We start from the raw sequence: 20,074 nt of genomic DNA, 5'->3' as shown, positions 1-20,074 counted from the left end.
AGAACACAAGTTTTACAAACTCACAAGCAATACAACACACAGTGGACGTAGGGTATTACGCTCCGGCGGCCTGAACCACTCCAAACCCGTATGTGCTATTCGTGTTCATACGCCTCTAGATCGAACATTCCTTGACTGCCCCCAAACTCATCCTAAGTTAGGATTAGGCGGGTGCACTCCGCTACCCGGCTGGAGAAATCTTCCGACAATTTTCTTACAAGAAACATTTTTTATAAGATCCAGTTTTTAATCTTTTTCTATCTTAATTTTTTCTTTAATTGCATTACCAAATCAGCAAAATATCTTATATAACAGTATATTAAATACTACGAAAACTATTCTAGTTATTACATTGGACTGCCCTAACGAAGCGCCTAGCTGAATCGCGTCTTACAAGAAAGAAACGCCAGCCTTTCAGAGCAGGTACAATAAGGCCTAGTCAGCTGGCTATAAGCCTTATTTTATTATATTTATGCTGAGGTGGAGGAGAGAAGAGAGAAGAGAGAGAAGGAGCTGGCTGTAGGATAGTAGCCAGCTCATAACTGGCTATAGCATAAATTCCTAGACTGAGGTGAGAGAACGAGAGTATGCAAGTGGGTCTAATATTAATTACGCAACACTCTTTTACCCAACATAATAGCCAATCTATTATATTTGTTGACTACAATATTAACTTTAGATGACATAGCAAACTCTTGTAGTCGGCAGCGGGCTAAACTATTATTCTTGCTCTCGGGCTCCTGCAAGCCATACACCCGGTTGAGACGCAGTACGTGGTCGCCGGCAGCGTTTTCAAGGAGGACGAGATGGATTCTTTAATGCATTCTCACTTAAGTCTTAGCTAATCTATAGCCAAACTATTATACGAGCAGGTTATTTTGTTGACTATATATAACATATATAACATGTCACTTGCATTTAGCCAGCTGCGGGCTAAATTATTAGACATACTCTTAGTTTGCGCGACTAACTTATGCTTAAAATTAAATGAGGAAAAGGAAAGATTGCGTACAAATGTGTTCCCACATGTCCTTTGTACCGTGCACATCTTCTACAAGCACAATGGACATTCTTGGTTGTAGTAGACCAAAACCAAATCGAACGGTTGAAGAATGACGGGTACACTACAAAGGCCCACACATCGTCTATGACATCATGCATATGCCCTGTAGTGGGGTCCACCTCAGCACGGTGCACGGAGTTCTATATATGCACGGAGGATTAACTGACGTGGGATTGGTTGGGATCCAAAACTTGCTAATAAACCCGCTAACTATTAGCAGCCCGTCGTTATAACAGTTACTTCTTCCGTTCTAAAATAATTGTCCGTTCAAAAAATTTCAGACATATTACTAATAGTTAGAAATAATATAGTTACCCTTAATTAATTGTAGCAATTGTAATACAGAAGAGCTTTATTTATTTGATTATCTAGATTCTCAATAAAATGCAAATGCATTATAACCAGAAAAGTAATATTTACTAAGTATTTAATTGTTCCATGCCCTTCTCTATATAACTTTTTTATTAGATAGACCTCATTAGAAGTTAAAATAACAAGTAGTCCATTAGATGGTTGGGGCTACTAAATGGTGCTAATAGGTACAAAACAAACTATCCAATCAGGTCCCGTGGTACAGTCAGCCTACCAGGCTATGGACCTGCATCCTGCTTCTCTTCTCTCTCCTCCTCCTCAGCACTAAATTGATGTGGCACTTCATATATCCTGAATGTCATTTTATTATAGTAGCTCTGATCGATTCAAACAGGCCTATCAAAGTGCTACATCATTTTCTATCGAGGCTAAGCTATATCAGCATTAAGATTGATGAAGATATAACTTTCTTCTCTACCGTTTTTCTTAATTAATGCCATGTTACTTTAAAAATTCTACTCCCTCCATCCTAAAATATAAGATATTGAATGGTACAAAATCCTAGAGTGTTTTAAAAAAATAAGTATTCCCAATCGGTCATAAAATCAGCAAAATAATAACCAAACAAAATATTAAATAGGGGTACATGTATCTATCATAAAATTGCTAGAATGCTCTACGTTACAGTACGGAGGGAGCATGTAGCATGATACATCACATTATATTAGAAGTAGCCTTGAAGATTCAAAATTCTATATAGCACTAATCAGGAATCCCAAATCATTTAATATGCATGTACACATTAGAGGTACTCTAACCTTGTACTAGCTTACAGCGTCGCCTGGTTTCCACAACCACTACATTTTTCGCAACCATTTGGTTACTGCCGCCAGCAGTGTTATGTTCCATGTTACTATTTTAATCTAGCAACATGCATGCAACAAGCTAAGAACCAACAAAAGAACTTGCAACTTAGAGCACATCCCAGCAGTGTCATAATCAGTTATGGCTGCAGCATGAATACTGCAGTTCTCGTCACCTCCGATAATAGCAAATATATCCTGCAGTTGATCACATGCAAAGTTCAGAAGTTCCAACATCTCTGCGCTGTAGTATCCCTTCATTCACAAAATGGTATCCCAGTTACGATTTTTCTTTTCTTTTTTCTTTTTGGTTATACAGAAATATCACAACACAGTAATGCCATGGACGATGGACCTGGCATGCTGGGTGGAATAATATATGTTGAATTATAAGTTGTTGATTAAGGACTGAGCCGTGAATTAGCTGAATCAGAAGGAAAACCGGACCTGACTTGTTTGAATGACTGAATGAAAACCTAGGAACCTCGATCATAGTCACGTCAAAACAATCTGGGTTGTTCAGTATTTTGGGCTTAGTATTCACCATGAACTAATTTACAAAATCATAACTTCATCTTCTTCGTTGACACACTATCAAGGAACGCCCAGTCAGGATAAGGGCATTCATAGCTCCAATCAGGACCCGTGTATCGTACACAATGCAACCATAGTCCTTCCTCGTCTCCATCGTAACTGCCAAACGGACAAACATTAAAGTGAATACACAATCTACAAGTCCACCATAAAGCAGACCTACTTGAAAACATTCACTCTCTAAGCAAATCCTCTATCAGCAATCCTTAATATCAAATACTATGAACTTGTTAAGCAGAAGTAAACAACTAAACACTCACCCTACTGGAGCGAGATTTGGACAGTTTGTGCACATCGGATCGATATCGAAACCCTCATCTGTTTCTGCATCTTTGCTGCCATGTTCAGCCGCACTATTGTCTGAATCTGATGGTGCCATTTCTGTACTGGCACTGGTTCCTTTTATTGATCGTGGACAGAAGTCCCCCGATAGGTACAGCTCATCATTAGCTATCGGATAACCAGTGTGTTTTAGATGTATCCTTATCTACAATTTTTAACATATGAGGACATTAGGCAAACGACACAAATGCATCAACCGTATATAGATACATGTAAAAGCCTAAAAAACAAAGTTCTATAAGTCCAAAGAATTAAGCAGCTAGGAGGGGAGGAGGGGTGGGGGTGAGACATGATGCATGACGGTGAATTAAGTATATTGGACATGAAACTTGTTTAAATAAGGAGAAGAATCAACACGAGAAGCGATATTTGATGCTTTGAGTGCCTATAACAATTGGTAGCAGGTGAATGAAGGCTTGTTGTTTAGATAGTGAGTGAAAATTCTGCATTTTGCATGTCTTACTGGAAGGTACAATATGTTTTCAATGAATTGTGAATAGGCAATACCAAGTTCCTAACATAGAGCCTAACTGAGAAAAAAAAAATCATCTGTGCGATTGTTGGAGCTGGGTGAATGAAAAATATTTTGCATATTGATTTGATCATGAAATTTGATATGTGGGAGCACAGCATGCCGTGCACGATATCTTCCAATTTCTCAGAAATATCTAGACCAAGTGGCAAGTAATGTCGTTCAACTGTAAGATGCATCTGACCATTTGCATACTCCAAGCAGTGCAATGTACAAAATTCAGAGAGTAAATATACCTGATGAGTTCGACCAGTTACAGGTTTGCACAAGACAATACTGTGAGTCCCGTCAGTGCAAATCCTTTGAAATCTCGTGAGTGCTTGTTTTCCATTTGTTTCTTTACCAGCACCACCACTAATCTGCATTTCAGAAACTGTACTCAGATCACTGCTTCAGAGCAATATTTCTTTTGCTAAGTACACATGTAGTTCTATTTAATCTTGTCATGTGGTTTGCTGAAGTAAATAGTGGTATATCTTTGAGCTGCTATTAGGGTGGAAACTAGAAGAAATTATATTTATTTACAAGGATAACGTAACATTTCTTTTACTTATTTTATATTCATGATACGGAACATACAGGGTACAAATTTTTTGATAATCATAACCATTGTTGAACATCTACAAACTAATCTGTACTAGCCTAGGATTGCCCTGGCAGCAATATGCTTTCTTTGAAAGAGGGAGGGAGGGAAAGAGAGATTCAGTCATTGCTCCAACATATTTTCACAGAAAAATATGCACAACAACAATCTTAATTGCTTACAGACCTCCACAGTACTCCTTCCTTCCCGTGCATTGAAATTTACATTGGCATCAACAGTTTGCTGAAATGAAACTTGTTGAGATAGATATTCATGCCAAATTAGCATTTATGTATGACAAAACAAATATATTGGAAATGCTTAGAACACTGGCAAGAACTTTCCAGCAATCTATTCATGTCCTAAAAGCAGAATTTCTGCAAAATTCCTGAAGGAAAATTCAATAGTACAAGGTATAGCATATTGGCTGGATGTTACAATAATTTAATTACAAAAAGATATAGCTCCTAAACTCAATTGGATCCTAAAATTTCAAAAAAAAAGGGTATGTAATGTAAGACAACTTGGTATCCGAAAACATAGGCGATAAGTAGATCAATTAAAGATCTGATAAGTTAAAGATTTACTGCACGGAAGAATCAGCTATTTATCCGTGGATAGAGAGAAATGTGAATGCTACATAAACGGCATACCTCACCATCGGGAAATACACCAACAACCTTGGCCACATATTCTTTTTGCAGGAGACCAGCTTCAATCTGTAACAGTATTAAAATAAGAAACATGTTTAAAAGGATAAAATATGTCAATAAGTGAATTATAAAATGAGTGCAGACAGACCAAATGGATACAATAGCATGTTAAGAGTGCAGATGCACATAATAAACAGTATAATAAAAAGGAGAATACTATCGTGGACTCTAATATCACCTGTTGCCTGAAACATTCAGCTCTCTCAGCATTTTTTGCAAATATAAGGAGGCCTGAAACCAATCGATCTAACCGATGCACCGCTGTGAAAATAAAATGATAGTCAAGGAATTCTAATGTCTGATGAATAAAGGTAAATCATAACAAATAAACGGATAATTAAAGCAAAGGATACGAAATAGGGGTGTTAACCCATGCTCAGCCTGCAGAATCCCGACTACAGTATTCTTACGGTACTGGCCACATGGATGAACCTACAAAATGGGAACCGCTTGCTTGAAGTAAATCACGTTATATGACTTCAACCAAACATACACTAATTAGCAATTAAGTATTTCCATTAGGTACTAAACCTAGCTCAGTTGGGAGGTGCATGTGTGCACACCACCTAAGCTTGTGTCCTCTTTGGTTAAAATTTGGGAGCCTATTTTCTTCTGAATACAACGATAATCAATTTGGCCTAGGTACTCTAGTTTAACATAGTTACTTCGTTCTAAAAATTGATTTCATCTTCAACAAACTAATGAACCAAATTGTCTTGAATAACCTTTTTCTTGAAGCGGAACCTGCATTTCACCACAAGTTCATGAATAACCTACCAAACTTAATTTAATGTCATCCCAGAAAACTGTTTATGATTAGTTGATAACCCAGGCACCATCTGATCATATAAAAAATTACCAGAAAAGGAAACTAAAATTCTGCCATTACAATACCTGAAAATCCCATCAGATACAACTTTAAGAGTACTGTATTGATTATTTACTAGCATATGTAATTTGTGTTGCTAATGAACCTAATGTATTTTAGTTCAGGTGAAATATTTAACAAACATGTGACATGTTGAAAAATAGGCTTGATTAGTAAGAATAAGAAAGGGAGGACATTCTTAAGAATTAAAAAGGAAACACTAGAGTAGGATAGGATTGTGCTACTAATAAGACTGGATCGATACATTTATCTACATCATTCTTTTTCCTTTAGTATAACATCTTTCATGTGGACTGTGAATATAAACTTACTGGGACAGAAGCTGGTTTGCAAATAGTTACAACATCAACTTCGTTCTGAAGTATTGAAATATCACCAGCGAAGACAGGTGGCTCATGCCTGCAAGAGAAATCACCTTGAGAAAGCTCCATTAAAATAGTAGGTGAGGAAGTACATGTGAATCATTTTTATTAGATCAGGAAACAGTGCAACTGGAAGCATGTGCTTGACAAGAGAACTACATAAAGGTAAGATGGGACATGACGTAAAACTAAATGCAATAATTAACTAAGTTGTCATTAGACTTTCATAAAGTATAACGAGCACTTTATGTCGATTACCATTTAGCTAAATGATTCCAAAAGCAAACTAAGACATTATCAAAACATCTGTTAGTTACTTGTCGATTTACTTGGCATTTTTATGGTACAAGCATGTAAAGGATATAATGTACACTAATTTGTATTTAGGCTGCTCCTGATTTTTTGACCATTTGTCTATGCAGCAATCTATGCTGAATTTTTTATGCCAAATTATCACACATTTTTCAGTGGGGGCATTAATTTCAAAAACAACTAAAATGACTGACCTGTGCAAGAAGTGGCTTATCTTTTGTGATGATTTCACGATGTAGTCTTTGTGAACCATTTGCCCATCCACCTGAAGCCTCCCACACTTCACTGCACGAGCCTAGCAATTTCACCTTTCACTTAGATGCAGCAATGCAAATGTTACTGGAGTAATAAGAATACAACAGAGTCACACAAAATGTGAAGAACAAGGGTTAAATCATGGATGGATATGCAGAATTCAAGAAACGGCAGTAGCAAACCACTTATGAATGTACCTCAACGATTAGGCAACGATGTAAGGATAAATAACTGTAATGAAACTATGTGATACGATACATAAACTCCAAAGGTTATAATTGCATGAATCATACATAGTATTCACGAGACCGCCCTTTGAACTCATCAGTGAAGAGGTCAACAATGGTCTTTCCAGCCCATCTGTTCTTCACCTGCAAACCAAATGCTTAGATCCACAGAGAAAGTAATGCATCTCTGCTCTTATCTATCATTGGAGCAAAGCAAACTAAACCAGCATTTCTTAAGAACAGAAACAAGCCCAGAAACCGAGTGAAGTATGAAATATCTGGATTCACCTCTATACAGTTTTTCTGTCACAATTGATAGAATATTAGATCTTGATGAAAACCTAACACTGAACCTTTAGTAATTGCATGTGTGTGATAGTATGAACCATTATATAGTCCCATTATTTCGGTGGGAGAGCATCTCCACAACTGCAGCACCTGATGTGCTCACATAAGCATTGCTAAGTACAGGAAGTGGCGGTTCGGAATTACATGGGAGATAAACTCGAAGTAGTAAGGCCTCACGTAGCGCCGACCTGCAGAGGGGACCGAGAAATCGTCAGCAAGGGAGGGGTTAGGGTTTTAGTGCCGGGGACTCCCGTACGGCGCGGCGCCATGGAAGAAGAGGAGAGGAGGCTGCGGTTACTTGCCGTTGCGGATGACGTAGTCGTGCGGCTCGGGTGGGTTGGCCGGCGTCTGCCACACGATCCCAGCTCCTCCCGGTGGCGCCGCCATCTCAGGCTAATCGGCGATAACAACACACCCCGGAGGCGGCGGCGGCGGCGGGGCTTCGGCTCCGTGGAAACACACCAGTGCAGCGAAGGGATAGTGGGTCTGACTGACATAGTCTCTGCAAGTGGGCCACGAGGTAGAGCCTCTCGCAAATCCGTTTGATGCATATGCATCCTACAAATTTTGGCAAGATTGATTCCTTGAGGAGGAAAAATACCAAAGGAATTTGTGGAATGGTGGGGACACAAGATCCAAAACTCCAACCTTGACTTTTTTGGATCAGAGTAGGGATAAAAATGGATTGGATCAAACAAACCGCTCTCGGTCCTAATTCATAGTTTTTTTTGCCCGGATTTGGAATTCAAGTGATATTATAAGGATGCAGATACAAATACAAATATTTTTCAGATGGCAAAGACCACACGGAATCGGTGCGGAAACAGATTTAGATAATCGAATGCAGATGTTTACATGGTGATCAAACAATTCGAATCGGCGCGGAAACAGATTTAGATAATCCAAATTGTAGAGATTTTTGTAGTGATCAACAATTGACATGGTACGTGTCTACTCTAATCAATAATTCAGATAACAAACAGCCTACAGCTAAAAGTTAGGTGTACATTACAGACTTGCAGGGTTTCAGGCAATTTGTATGTACAGTTTAGCTTTGTATGCCGTACAAGGGAGAGCAGCAAACTAATGCAAGCCAGTCAAGTGCATGATGCACAACTTGTTTTCAGGACTGACCATCACATCGTTGTTCCATGTTCAGAATAGTAAGCCAGTCAAGTGCATGATGCTTGGGTTGTTGCTACTCGCTCGCTAGGTGACTACCTGACTGGGTCTTGTATGAACGTCTACAGTCTCTACCAGCACATGACTGAAGGCTCAGCTTTTGCCAACACCCACAACTCAATCGGCTTGGACGGAGAAACAGCAACAAACTCGCTGGCTTCGCTTCCCAGAAAGAACAGAGAAGAACACCTCGTTGCAAACTCGCAGTGCAGCGTTCTCTGATGCGTGCGTGCACTCTGAAGCTACACGAGCGGAAACACTGAACCCGACACCATCGCTCAAGCTCAACATGTCAACGGGGGACGACACCATTGGCCTAGCAGAGCTAGGAGTAGAAATCAGAGTTTAGGGGGGTGGCATAGATACAAGAACGCTTAGCAGCCATGCCGTGCGGCAAGATTAGAGCAAAATTAGCCAGCACGGTGAACCGATGATGCACTAACTACTATATTCCTAGCCAGTTCCTAAAACTTATGCCCTTCCTTTCCAAGCGGCCATCGATGTCGACTGGGCTTCAGACTTCTGGCACGCCGAATCTCCGGAGCAACTTGAACAGGCCACGAAGAGGATTGTCGGGATGGTGAGCGTTTTCAGGAGCCATCAGGCACATGGATGAGCGGTGGATGTAGAAGCTGCAAAAGCCAACAAATTCAGCATCAGGCAGGACAGTATAATGGCGCAATGGAGGACTCATGTAACAAATCAGACAGCAAGCACAGATGAACATCCAATTCCGCTCATTACCTGACATACAGCAAAACTTCCTGCATCAGCCTCAGCTCCATCATCGGAAACACAATCTTCCCCTGGACCTTGATCGTGGAAGAATTCACCAGCGGGGCAAGGCACTTTGCCCACACGGGAGACAGCTTCCCAATCTACAATGAATAACCATAAAAAAATCGAAAAATTGAGGCACTAACTCTGCACAGATACATCCATATCTTCCAGACATGCAGCTATGTGTGAAGGGATTGTGAGTAAAGTTGCAAGAACGAACCTCTCCAGATCGGTTGGTCGAGAAGCGCACGATCTCCATCAGAGCGGCCGCCTGCCTGTACGACACCCTGATCCCGCCGCGGAGCCTGTCGTGCGACGGGAACGCGAAGTGGACGACCTCGCCGCCGTCCAGCACCTTCCTCCCGCGGCACGTCAACAGCCCGGTGGCGTACGACTTCTTGAAGAAGCACCACTCGCGGCGGTCCGGCGGGTACTCGTCCAGCTCCGCCGGCGGCGGAGCCACCACCATCCTCCACTCGTTCGTCGGGATGGCCCCCGGCGGCGGCATCGCGCGGATGGGCCTCGGGTTCAGGTACGGCGCCGGGTGGGACGTCGTCAGGTCGATGAAGACCACGCCGTCGTCTTCGTGGGGCCTCTTCTTGGACCTCGCCGGGGGTTCCATCATCTCCACCTCGTTTTCGCTGCAGTCACTCTCATCCTCCTTCACACGGCGCGGTGACAAAACCTGACCTTTGATGGGCGAACCGCGCGGCTCCTCCTCCTTGACATCGACCTCGTCGGCCTCATCCTCCTGCTTGACCTCGGCCTCGCCGGGAGTTTCAACCTCCATCTTCACCTTGACCTCGGCCTCGCCGGGAGCTTCAACCTCCATCTTCACCTCAACCTCTTCGGGAGCTTCAATCTTCACCTTCACCTCGTCGGGATCGGCATCGATTGGCTCCGTCTTGACCTCGACCCTGACCTCGCCCGCGGCTTCAACCTTCACCGGAGGCGGCGGCAGCGGGGGAAGGTCGCCGCCGCCAAAGCCGCGCTCCGCCTTGACGCCCCTCGGAGCAGGCACCGGAGCGGCACCACCAGCGGGACCTTTCTCCAGCTCGACGTCGCCGCCGTCGCGGTCGGCGGCGGCGGCATCGTCCTGGAGCCATTTGATGGCCCGCTCGGTGTCGCCGCTGCAGCGGGTGAGCGCGTCGACGGCCGCAGCCACCGGGAGGTCCGCACCGAGGACGGCGCGGAAGGCGGCCATGTCGTCATCGAAGAGGGCGGGCTGGTCGGAGGACCGCTCCGGCAGGTCGCGGCGGTCGGCGCCGTCGCACGCCATAGCTGCCGGTCGACGGTGAGGATACGAGAGTAGACGCCGGCGAAGAGCCGAAGAGGATTGTAGCGCGGTTGGGAGGCGACGGTGGAGGGAAACGAGGAGTTTTATGGGCTTTGGCGTGGTTTTTGGCGGGGGATAAGAGACGAAGACGAGGGAAAGGAAATGTTCTCAATTTTGGCGGGACGGGTTGGAGGGAAAGGCCGACGGTGAAGCCGTGAAGGTGCAGTGAAAATTTTATTTTCGAGGTTGAAACGTTTTATACAACTACTTTGCGCTTACTAGAAAACTTTGTGAACCTGAATGTGCGTTTGAGGTGATTTTGAAGATCATTCGACTAAACGAATTATTCAGGCTTGACAGATAAGATTTTCTTCTAAAAAAAGGAAATATTGTCTTGCGTTCCCGTTTACTAAACTAGTGTTTATATGTCTGTTCAAGCCGCCCTTCCTGTGGTCTTAACCATTCGATGGGAGTTTAGGCTTCATACAGTTTGGAAACGGGTATGACGAAAATAATGTCAGGTGCACCACTACGGTAGCTTTTTTGTAGGCCATGACCTTCACTGCACCATCAAATATGCACCCAAAAAAAAAAATCTCACACTGCAAGCGCATACTATAGCTACTGGGTATATTCGGTCCCGTACTCATCCGAAACCGACGGATGAAAATGTACAATGGAGATGTTTGTCGGAAAATAATACAGGTCCTTTGCATACCCCGACGACCTTCACAACAGAGAAACCAAACGCCCTTATAGTATCCTAATGATTGAAAGCTACTAAATATGACATCAGGCTAAACTTTGTAGGTCCTACTTGCGCGAGAAGATAGCTCAAAACATTTACATTTACATGAGGTCATGAGGATGCTCAGAGGTGAGGAAAGGGTTAGACTGACATCGTACGATGGTAGCATTAGGCATGAAATTGTTAGCATCAGGAGACTGCTTTCTTCTTCATGTTCCTCCACTTGACCCTCAGATCACACGGAAGGCGTGTCTTGTGAAACACATTCCTGCCGTGTTCTAGTATCTGAACCCATGGGATAGCCCCGTTGTCCCGTGGGGTGAATTTTTCCATTGCGTCCTGGATAACACAGTGCATATTGTAAATATCTAAGCCAAGCAAGCAGCAGATGCAATGGAAATTCACAAAGAAAGAATGGTTACCCTTAAAGCTGCTTCTTCCTCTTCTGTCCAACAGAGCTTTGAGCGCCTTCCAGTGGGTGCAACAGGATTGGAACTGCCAGATGGAAATGCTCGGTTATTGGGTATAAAGCAGAAACCATGAAATGGTGCAATTTCGAATGTTTGATTTTTCATAATAAATGGGCTATTAAGGAAAACGGCAATAAACACTGGTACTCCAAATTAGTTAAGTTCAATACTTTATCATGTGTGCAGGATAAATTTAAACGGTCATTGACACACAACAGAGGGTAATAGCAACTGTGCACACTCATCACTACTTAGTGATAAAAAAAAATTGCATTGGCTACATATGCAATTAAGTCTACCTAACTTCAGTAGTGTAAACAACGTTCCATTTTTCATTTTAATGAATGATAAATTCACAAAAACTCCTCAGTTACGAGTTACTTCACTAAATGAAGGGTGATTTGCAAAAACTACTGTTGATGGTGTCATGAATGTGAAATCATTCATGAACACTGAAAAGACTACATCATATCATTATGATGATATCAGAAAACTTAAGACATTCAAGTCAAAATAATCTTCTGATCTGCAGAATGTTATTCTTATTCATAATATTAATTAAGAAGGCTAAACTAAGAATGCTAAATATTGTAAACTATTTAAGCATGAGCGCTGGAACTCATTAGGTTTCAGCACACCAATATCCATGGCAGAGCCTTATCTACCATATATGCAAGCTAGGGTGGTTTATTTATAGCATATCTAAATCAGCGGGCTTAATGTTATTTGACTTTAAACTAATCACATATTGCGCTGATACTAAGTCAAACAAAAAAATGAATAAAGCAGTAAGTGCACATAAAATGAGGAAAGAAGTGCTAATAAAGCTCCATTCAAATACTTACTAACGCTTGGGTGGGTATGCATATTTTCTTTTCCCTGACGGTGAAGGCATGTGTTGATCCTGCTGCCCAAATGCTTTTCTAGAATTACTAGCTGCAGTTGCTTCCCTTTCTTGTGGTTTTGCTTTGTGGTGCTTCATAGTACGCCAAGGGGGTGCTGATCGCTTGCCAGAGTCATTTGAGGACGAAGCTTCTATTTCATCAGAATCATCGGATTGGTGAGAATTTGTAGGGACATCCTCTTTGTAAGCCTCAACTTCCGGATTTGCAGCAGGAGTGCATCTCTTCTGAGATGAATTTCTTCTCTCATGAGATGAGTGGCCATTACCAGCATCTTCACGAGCTTCTGTGTTTTCCACATGATGGTCTTTCTCTGAATTATGAGGTTGATTGCTATTGTTCTGGAGCACAGAATGTTTATTCATGGGTGCCACATCAGCATTCCGAACAGAAGATGCCTTTTCAATGACTACCCCATTACATGCATCACTCGTAGCACTTATTTTCTGTTTCTTCCTCTGCCGATCAGACTCTTCACCCTGATGAGCAAGGTCATCATCTTTGGTTTGGCTGCAGCCTTTTTGCCTTTTTGATGAATTTCGTACATTCAATTGATCCTGTACATTCAATTGATCCTCACCGTTGGTTTGCTGCTCATCATGATGCTTGAGCAATTGCTCTGTGCCAAGGAAAGCAACTAGATTCTTCCTAGCTTCAATATATGTTTTCTTTGCTTTTTGGTATGCTTCAGTGGCTTTAGTACAGATGCATACTGGGCAATAGAACTGTCCAGAGTCTTCAAATGTCACTGACGAACCAAAACAGCTATCATGAGCAGATAACAAGCAGCTGCTGCATTGCAGCAGCTGACCATCTTTACCGCATTTTATGCATAAATCTTGTTCTTGGGAGACCCCAAGGCAATCATTGGCTTCTTGAACCTGACTACACAATGGCATTTTTCCAGTCATTGACAGCAGACGAGCAGCAGCAAATCCACTGAAACTATCATCTGCGTTATGGACATGTGATGTTTCTGCCACAGTTTTCCCAACAGTTTGCTTCTTTGAATCCTGTTTAGCTCTTTCTCTGTCCCCATCATGAGAAGAGTTTGGAACAGATATACTGCAACTACGTTTCTGAACTTCAGTTGTGTTTGTTTCAATATTCTGCTCGGATAAAGAGTTGGCTTCTGAAATTTTATCATGCAAGGTTACATTGCAGCTATGAGACTCTGGAGCAGTCTGCACATTCAGCCCACCACAGACCGTATTCTTTTCCAACATGGTGCCATCGTCATATAGAGTGTGCTTGTTTTTGTCAGCACAACTAACTTCCAGTTGAGACTTGGTACCAATCTGCTCTTCAAACATTGTAGAATGCTCTGTAGATGGGTGGTTGGTCCCAGATTTGTCTCCTTGCATAGCACCATTGCAGGGTACAGAAGGTATACCGCTAGCAGCTCGCAGATGAACAGGATCCTTTTCTACAGGTGGAATGCTGGCACTGCCATCCAGATTCTGGTTTACCATGTGGCTTGCTTCAGATGTATCGGTTGGTAAAACATCATTGGTTCTGACAAAAGCTGGAGCCATTGTAGCCTGAAAGGTTTGGTTTTCATGACTGGGATCCTTCAATGATTGATCACAGGTGCCATCATCATTTGGATTTGATGACTTTCCTTTACAAGGCTGTGGTTGAACCACGGCAGTTTTATCTACCACATCCTTCTTTGACAAGGGTTCCACAATGTTGCCCTGCGAAGTCGCATTGCAGCTAGCTGATGCAGGTACAGCAGCTACTGATAAGTCACTATCCACATTAGAAAGATTCTTTTCTGTGGTACTTGCACCAACACTAGCAGCATTTATAGCATCTTCTTGTGGTTGATTGTAGAACCTGAGGTCTGATGCACATGGTTGGTCAAAATCAACAGTTGGTTTGATTGGACACTGCTGGAAATTACCTATTTCAGTTTCCTTAACTACATGTGTTAAATTTTCAGGCGGAAGCTCAGTACTGACTGTAGGGGGCCTAGGCTTCTCTACATTTGAATGGAGATGGTTGACATTGCACAGGGACTGATTGTTGTCATGTTTCTTGATGCCATTCTGATCTACTGGGGATGGTGCAACCACAGATTGAATCTCTGGATCAACTTCTCGGAGCTGCATATAAAACAGGCAGCTTGGTACATTTTGAGGAGAACTTCGATTTTCCATTTGAAAATAGCCTTTTAACTTACCAACTCCAAAGAAGTTCCTGGTAGTGTAGGTTTCTTGATACAAATAAAGTCCTGAATATCTTGTCTAAAAGGCAGAATTCTGTCCTTTTCAAAACTTATTGAGCTTCCAACCTGCAAATTTTACGCTCATGTAACACAAACCTGAATCTGGAAATAAATTGATGATAACCAAACTGCAACATGTCTTATTTTTGGAAAGAAACAAACAAAACTGAAAAATACACGAAGATCATTTCAAGAACTGATAAGCAAGCTACACTTAATCATCGAGAAGCACCAATTAAAACTAGGTGCATACTTATAAATTTTTACATTAGCTATGTGTGCATGCTTATGTGATGAATGGCATATAAGATAACATCATAGTCTTCAGCACAAAATAGTGCATTCAAACAACTTATCTGGAAGGCAATGCAGTAATCTTTCTAACCTCACAATCATTTATTCAGTAGGCAAATGGCAATGCATGTCACAGCTGCCACAGCATTAATGGAATAATTGGTTCCAAGGTTGCAACCAATTGGTTAGTCTTGACCACATTATTCAGTGAACTGGTGAGGCTGTCTGTTCACGGTTCCCGGGCCAACCAAACGTAGAACCGACGGTTCAAAACATACTTATTTTTGTAAATGTCAATAAATGTTGGTGGTTAAGAGTAACGGCCTTCCAACCCCAAGACCAGGGTTCAAATAGTCTCACCCATTTTCTCAATCCTAGCTCTTTTATCTATATTTTATCTCACTTTCCCTCCAAGGCCCATGAGTTAGCAGGCAGCACAACTCGGTACCAAAACGGGGCCCAACTCCAATTCCTTGAGGACACTGATCTGTTAACACTTAACACCAACAGGGGCTTGGCTCTGGTTCCTGGTTTTACCGGTCGAGCTGCTAGGCCAGTCCGGTTTCAATAACTATGGTCTTGACAGGAGCACGTGGGCATATTTGACCACTTATCTACTTAAGAGTAGCTGTAGATTTGAACCAAATTCTCAACGTAGAGCACAATAGCTCAAAAGATTCTTTTCTTTTACTAAATATAGAGACTATTTTCTGACATACCAATACTGAGTCTTCTATTAGAGATTTAGCATTCATATTTCACAGTAACAATTGGATAAGTTGATAAATAAATATATTTGTACACAACGGTATGCAATATTTTCCTCTTGGGAGTTGCACCGCAATTGACCACAGCCCGTAGGGACAAATTGCATAATAACTAGTACAATGCAACAACTACCACAAGAAATACAGAAAATAAAAGCAACAGAAAGCCATTCGTGAAAAGAATCTATTGTTGTACTGAGAACTCTGTGAATCATCACCAATTATTAAATGCAGCAGCTGCTCTATAGTTATTGGAAGATCAAAACAATGCTTCAAAACTTAGATGAATTTGAATTGTTAGATAAAAGTATGCTACACAATTTGAATAACATTTTAATCTAACTAGCACCACAATGACGAACAGATGAAAATGATTACGCACCATAAGATCACTCTTGAATCATCAAAAAAAACTACAGATTCATTTATTTATTGAAGAGAATTTGTGCATCAGTTTAGCTTAAAGCGCACATACAGTCAATGTTTAAGATTTGGATTAACCTTCCGACCGGATGTTCTGTTCAGATATATATTCATTCTTTTACACCCCACCCCACCACCACCCAACCCCAACTGCTCTCTCACTATGATTCTACCAGTGACAACTAAACCAGGACAATTTCAACCGAATAAGAAAGCAAGGGGCTATGCAAATAATTGTCTAGGCTCGTCATTTCCAAAATGACGGAGTCAACTAATCCACATGACCGGAAACCAAGCAGCTACAATTGATTATCTAAGTTCCTTCAAATTGTTTCCAGAACGACGGTGTCTACTAATCCACATGAACAGAAATGCGTGTTCTTCACTAAACAAAAACATTGCTAGTATTTGACAACAGGGATAGGTAAATCAGAAGTCAGAACGACCCACAACTGAGAATGCAGATGGTTGCATAGGCACTAAATACCTGCCCGGTGAGCTCAATCAGCAAGTCCTCGCAAGAGCGGGAGGCGTCAGCCCTAAGAATCCCCGACGGGGCCGCCGCCGCCGCAACACCATCCTCGTCCGAGACGGCGAAGGCGGCGAGCTCCTGCAGGCACCGGAGCGCCACCCGCTCCCGCGCAGCATCCGGGGCGCCGACGAGGAACTCCGATGAATCTCCCACCAGCGCTGGTGGAGCACCAGGAACCCTAGGTGAGAGATTGAAGGAGTGAAGGAGAACCGAGGGCGCGAAGCGAGCGATTAGGGCCTGGGGCTTACCCTTTATTACGGAGAAGTCGATGGTCTCGTCGGCAGCGAGGGCGTCGGCGACCCACTGGGCGGCGAGGCGTTCGGCGGCGGCGGAGGGGGCTGGCATCGCGAGCGCCGGTGAAGTTCGAGGGGGACGAGCATTGGAGGAGTCAGGAGACGCTTCGATGAGAAGATCCAACAACAACCGACCGATCTTCGAACACAGATCTTGGAGCAGCAGTTTTTTTTCTTCAAGAATTCAATTTTCATCTATGGCAGTTACCAAATTCATAATAATATAATATGCAACAGCAACATCAATATGATCCATTGTGTATGGACTCTAGAATATACTCCTGTGAATTATAATGTCTTAATACCACCAAATAGTATAGTACGTATTAGGTTTGACGTTATTGTGAGTATTTAGATGGGCTAATATTAGTAGATTTTTCTTAGAAAAACTAAATTATTTAACTTACTTAGACTTAGATACAAGAAGTATATTACAAGTTTAGTGGCTAAATTTATAGCGAGCCTTTTATCACCAGGATATAAACATTTTGACTTGGTAGAAAAAAAATTGTAAACTTTTTCTTTTTGCAACTGTGCAGAAATACTCAAAAGGCGCTTATGCACATCCTACTTGCATGAATACTAAGGGACTAATGACGTTTATTTAGGGCTAGGCATGTTGCCGACCACTGAATAAATAATTGGCCAAAAATATATAACTTAGCTTAGTATTTCTTCACAACAACATAACTGAGTTACACTCCATTTGCTCCTTGTGTGAAGCAGTTATAACTTGTAATTAGTGGGAAGAAAACTGATCCAAGATTAGTCTAGAGTGTTACAGTTCTCTAACATAATTGAGCTTGTTCATCTAAGTATTTTCTTAAAATAAGTTCAAAATGCAAATACGCACTAAATATTATGTTGGTCACTTTCCCTTTATTTTTGACTAGTGTAGATGTAAGTGCAGCACGTACGTGTTTTTAAAATAATCTAGTAAACAAGAATATTATATTCATGTATTAAAAGATATGGAAAAAGATTGAAAAAAGGAACAGCGTATATAATAATGGAAATAATAAAGAATAAAAGACCAGCTTGCAGGGGGCGTGAACAGGACAGCGCGCAGGGGACGCCTGCGCACGAGGAGACCGGGAACGACGAGCCTGCCCAGCACACGGGGCTGAGCTCGACTGGGAGTGTGTAGGAGGGCCCGACGCGGTGCAGTTGGGAGGGTGGGAGCGGCGGTGGGCGGCGTGTTTAGGGCTGGTAGTGGTTTGGATCTTAGTGAAAGTGGAGAAGGAAGATGAGATGTGGCCGGTGATTAAGGATAAGGTTGGGTAGAGGTAAAAACGGAAGAACGAAGTTTGACCCGTTTTAACAGCATTACTGTGGGTATTATCCTAAATATAACTGATGGCATTGAAGGGATACACTAAACTTCAATGGCATATAGGGGATTGGTTAAATTCCAATGGTATACAAGGAATTTACTGACACTAATAGATATATAGATAAAATAGTTGCAAATCCAATTTATTAGTTCACCAAATAGTACATCAATTTTGAATTGCAAGAAGCATTGGTCATAATTTGTAACAGGAACTTAAAACTACATCATATAACTAATTTCTCATATCATTTTATGTTTGCAAACCGCCGAATGGTGCAGATGAAAATTAATGTGCACTAATCACCCGTGCACCTGGATGTGTAAGTACAATCAAAGAGTAAACGTGCCAAGTTGCTCAAAGCCATAGCAACGTAGCCTTACCTGCAAAACACGCAAAACACCGTGTAGATCCTATAATATCCTACAGTGTTCTATCGAGTGCCTCAACCGCCTATCTAATTTTAGTCATCGCAACGTTATCCCATAGTATCAAAGCTAGCTTGAGAAGCAACTCAGCAGTACCAATGTGTTTTGTAAAGGTAAGCTACCTACGCTAATTATCCCCAAGTTTGATTGAAACATTAAACTGAGAGGGCGTATTATGAGTTATGGCCACCTGACATGATAGACATTGTTGTACCGGATGTTGTGGTAGCAATTGACTACAATGAGGCAGGGGCTCGAACCTAGAGAAAATTTTGAGCGGCGGCACATCTTAAGAACAATTAAATTTTAGAAATTTAGATATGGTGAAAATTGCTAATTACGTTACGATCAAAAAATTGAGGGGCGAGGGGGGAGGGAGGAAGGGGCTGTGCTGCTGCTTACCTCAACGTAGGTCTACCCCTGCAATGAGATACATCAAACACACATCACTTCTTACAAGGGATGAGATATTGCTTTATGTCAAGTGAGCATCAAATGGCAACCTGCCAATATTTTCACTAAGCCTCTAGAGTCAAAGTTTTGTGCTTTGAGAAATGAACTAAATATCTTGGATTCTCATAACTTGGCTTGAGATCATGCATGCAAAATTGTTTGCTTTACTGTTGCAGTTTTTTCTAGACAGGTCTTTGAGAAGATGACTTGTTTTGTGTGTTTTTCAAAATATTTGGATTTTGGATTCTTGGATCAACATTTGTCCCAACAGATCATTGTTATGTACTGTTCTTGTGGTAAATTGTCTTATATGTCCCTATATAAATGCTATCAAAATCTTAATCAAATTCTCGCTTAAATTCCTTGAAAATTCTGTTCTGGGCGTTTCTTGGTGGACCAGGTTTCGACCCTCGTCGACCAGCTCTCTATTTGCAATGCGAAAATTCTTGGTGGACTAGGTTTCGACTCTGGTCGACCAGGTGAGGCTCTCTGTTTGGACTGCGAATTTTCCTGGTGGACTAGGTTTCAACTCTGGACCAGATGAGGCTCTTTGTTTGCAAGGCATATTTT

At 41.9% G+C, this 20,074-nt stretch overlaps 3 protein-coding genes across 3 annotated transcripts; all 3 read right to left on the bottom strand.

Annotated features, from left to right (window-relative positions):
• Nucleotides 1-2,562: 2,562 nt before the first annotated feature.
• On the bottom strand, nt 2,563-7,899 carry LOC112876120 (RNA pseudouridine synthase 7). The gene is made up of 12 exons (XM_025940172.1): nt 7,698-7,899; nt 7,540-7,583; nt 7,114-7,191; nt 6,760-6,860; nt 6,203-6,290; nt 5,356-5,434; nt 5,181-5,263; nt 4,943-5,008; nt 4,476-4,532; nt 3,943-4,065; nt 3,093-3,319; nt 2,563-2,931 (listed from the first exon to the last, which is right to left on the bottom strand). The coding sequence occupies exons 1-12, from the start codon at nt 7,780-7,782 to the stop codon at nt 2,802-2,804; spliced, it is 1,161 nt and encodes a 386-aa protein (XP_025795957.1). The 5' UTR covers nt 7,783-7,899; the 3' UTR covers nt 2,563-2,801.
• Nucleotides 7,900-8,888: 989 nt separating this feature from the next.
• On the bottom strand, nt 8,889-10,969 carry LOC112873780 (DNA repair protein RAD5B-like). Its single transcript, XM_025936834.1, has 3 exons — nt 9,578-10,969; nt 9,322-9,455; nt 8,889-9,209 (listed from the first exon to the last, which is right to left on the bottom strand). The coding sequence occupies exons 1-3, from the start codon at nt 10,634-10,636 to the stop codon at nt 9,092-9,094; spliced, it is 1,311 nt and encodes a 436-aa protein (XP_025792619.1). The 5' UTR covers nt 10,637-10,969; the 3' UTR covers nt 8,889-9,091.
• Nucleotides 10,970-11,230: 261 nt separating this feature from the next.
• LOC112900984 lies at nt 11,231-17,432 on the bottom strand. The gene is made up of 6 exons (XM_025969784.1): nt 17,248-17,432; nt 16,955-17,157; nt 14,939-15,049; nt 12,697-14,861; nt 11,804-11,876; nt 11,231-11,720 (listed from the first exon to the last, which is right to left on the bottom strand). Exons 1-6 carry the CDS (start codon nt 17,342-17,344, stop codon nt 11,571-11,573), a joined length of 2,799 nt encoding a protein of 932 aa, XP_025825569.1. The 5' UTR covers nt 17,345-17,432; the 3' UTR covers nt 11,231-11,570.
• Between the last annotated feature and the right edge of the window lie 2,642 nt (nt 17,433-20,074).

Source organism: Panicum hallii, chromosome 1 (genome assembly GCF_002211085.1).
Source record: "Panicum hallii strain FIL2 chromosome 1, PHallii_v3.1, whole genome shotgun sequence".
Taxonomy (NCBI): domain Eukaryota; kingdom Viridiplantae; phylum Streptophyta; class Magnoliopsida; order Poales; family Poaceae; genus Panicum; species Panicum hallii.
This window is presented reverse-complemented; position numbering and strand designations above follow the sequence as displayed.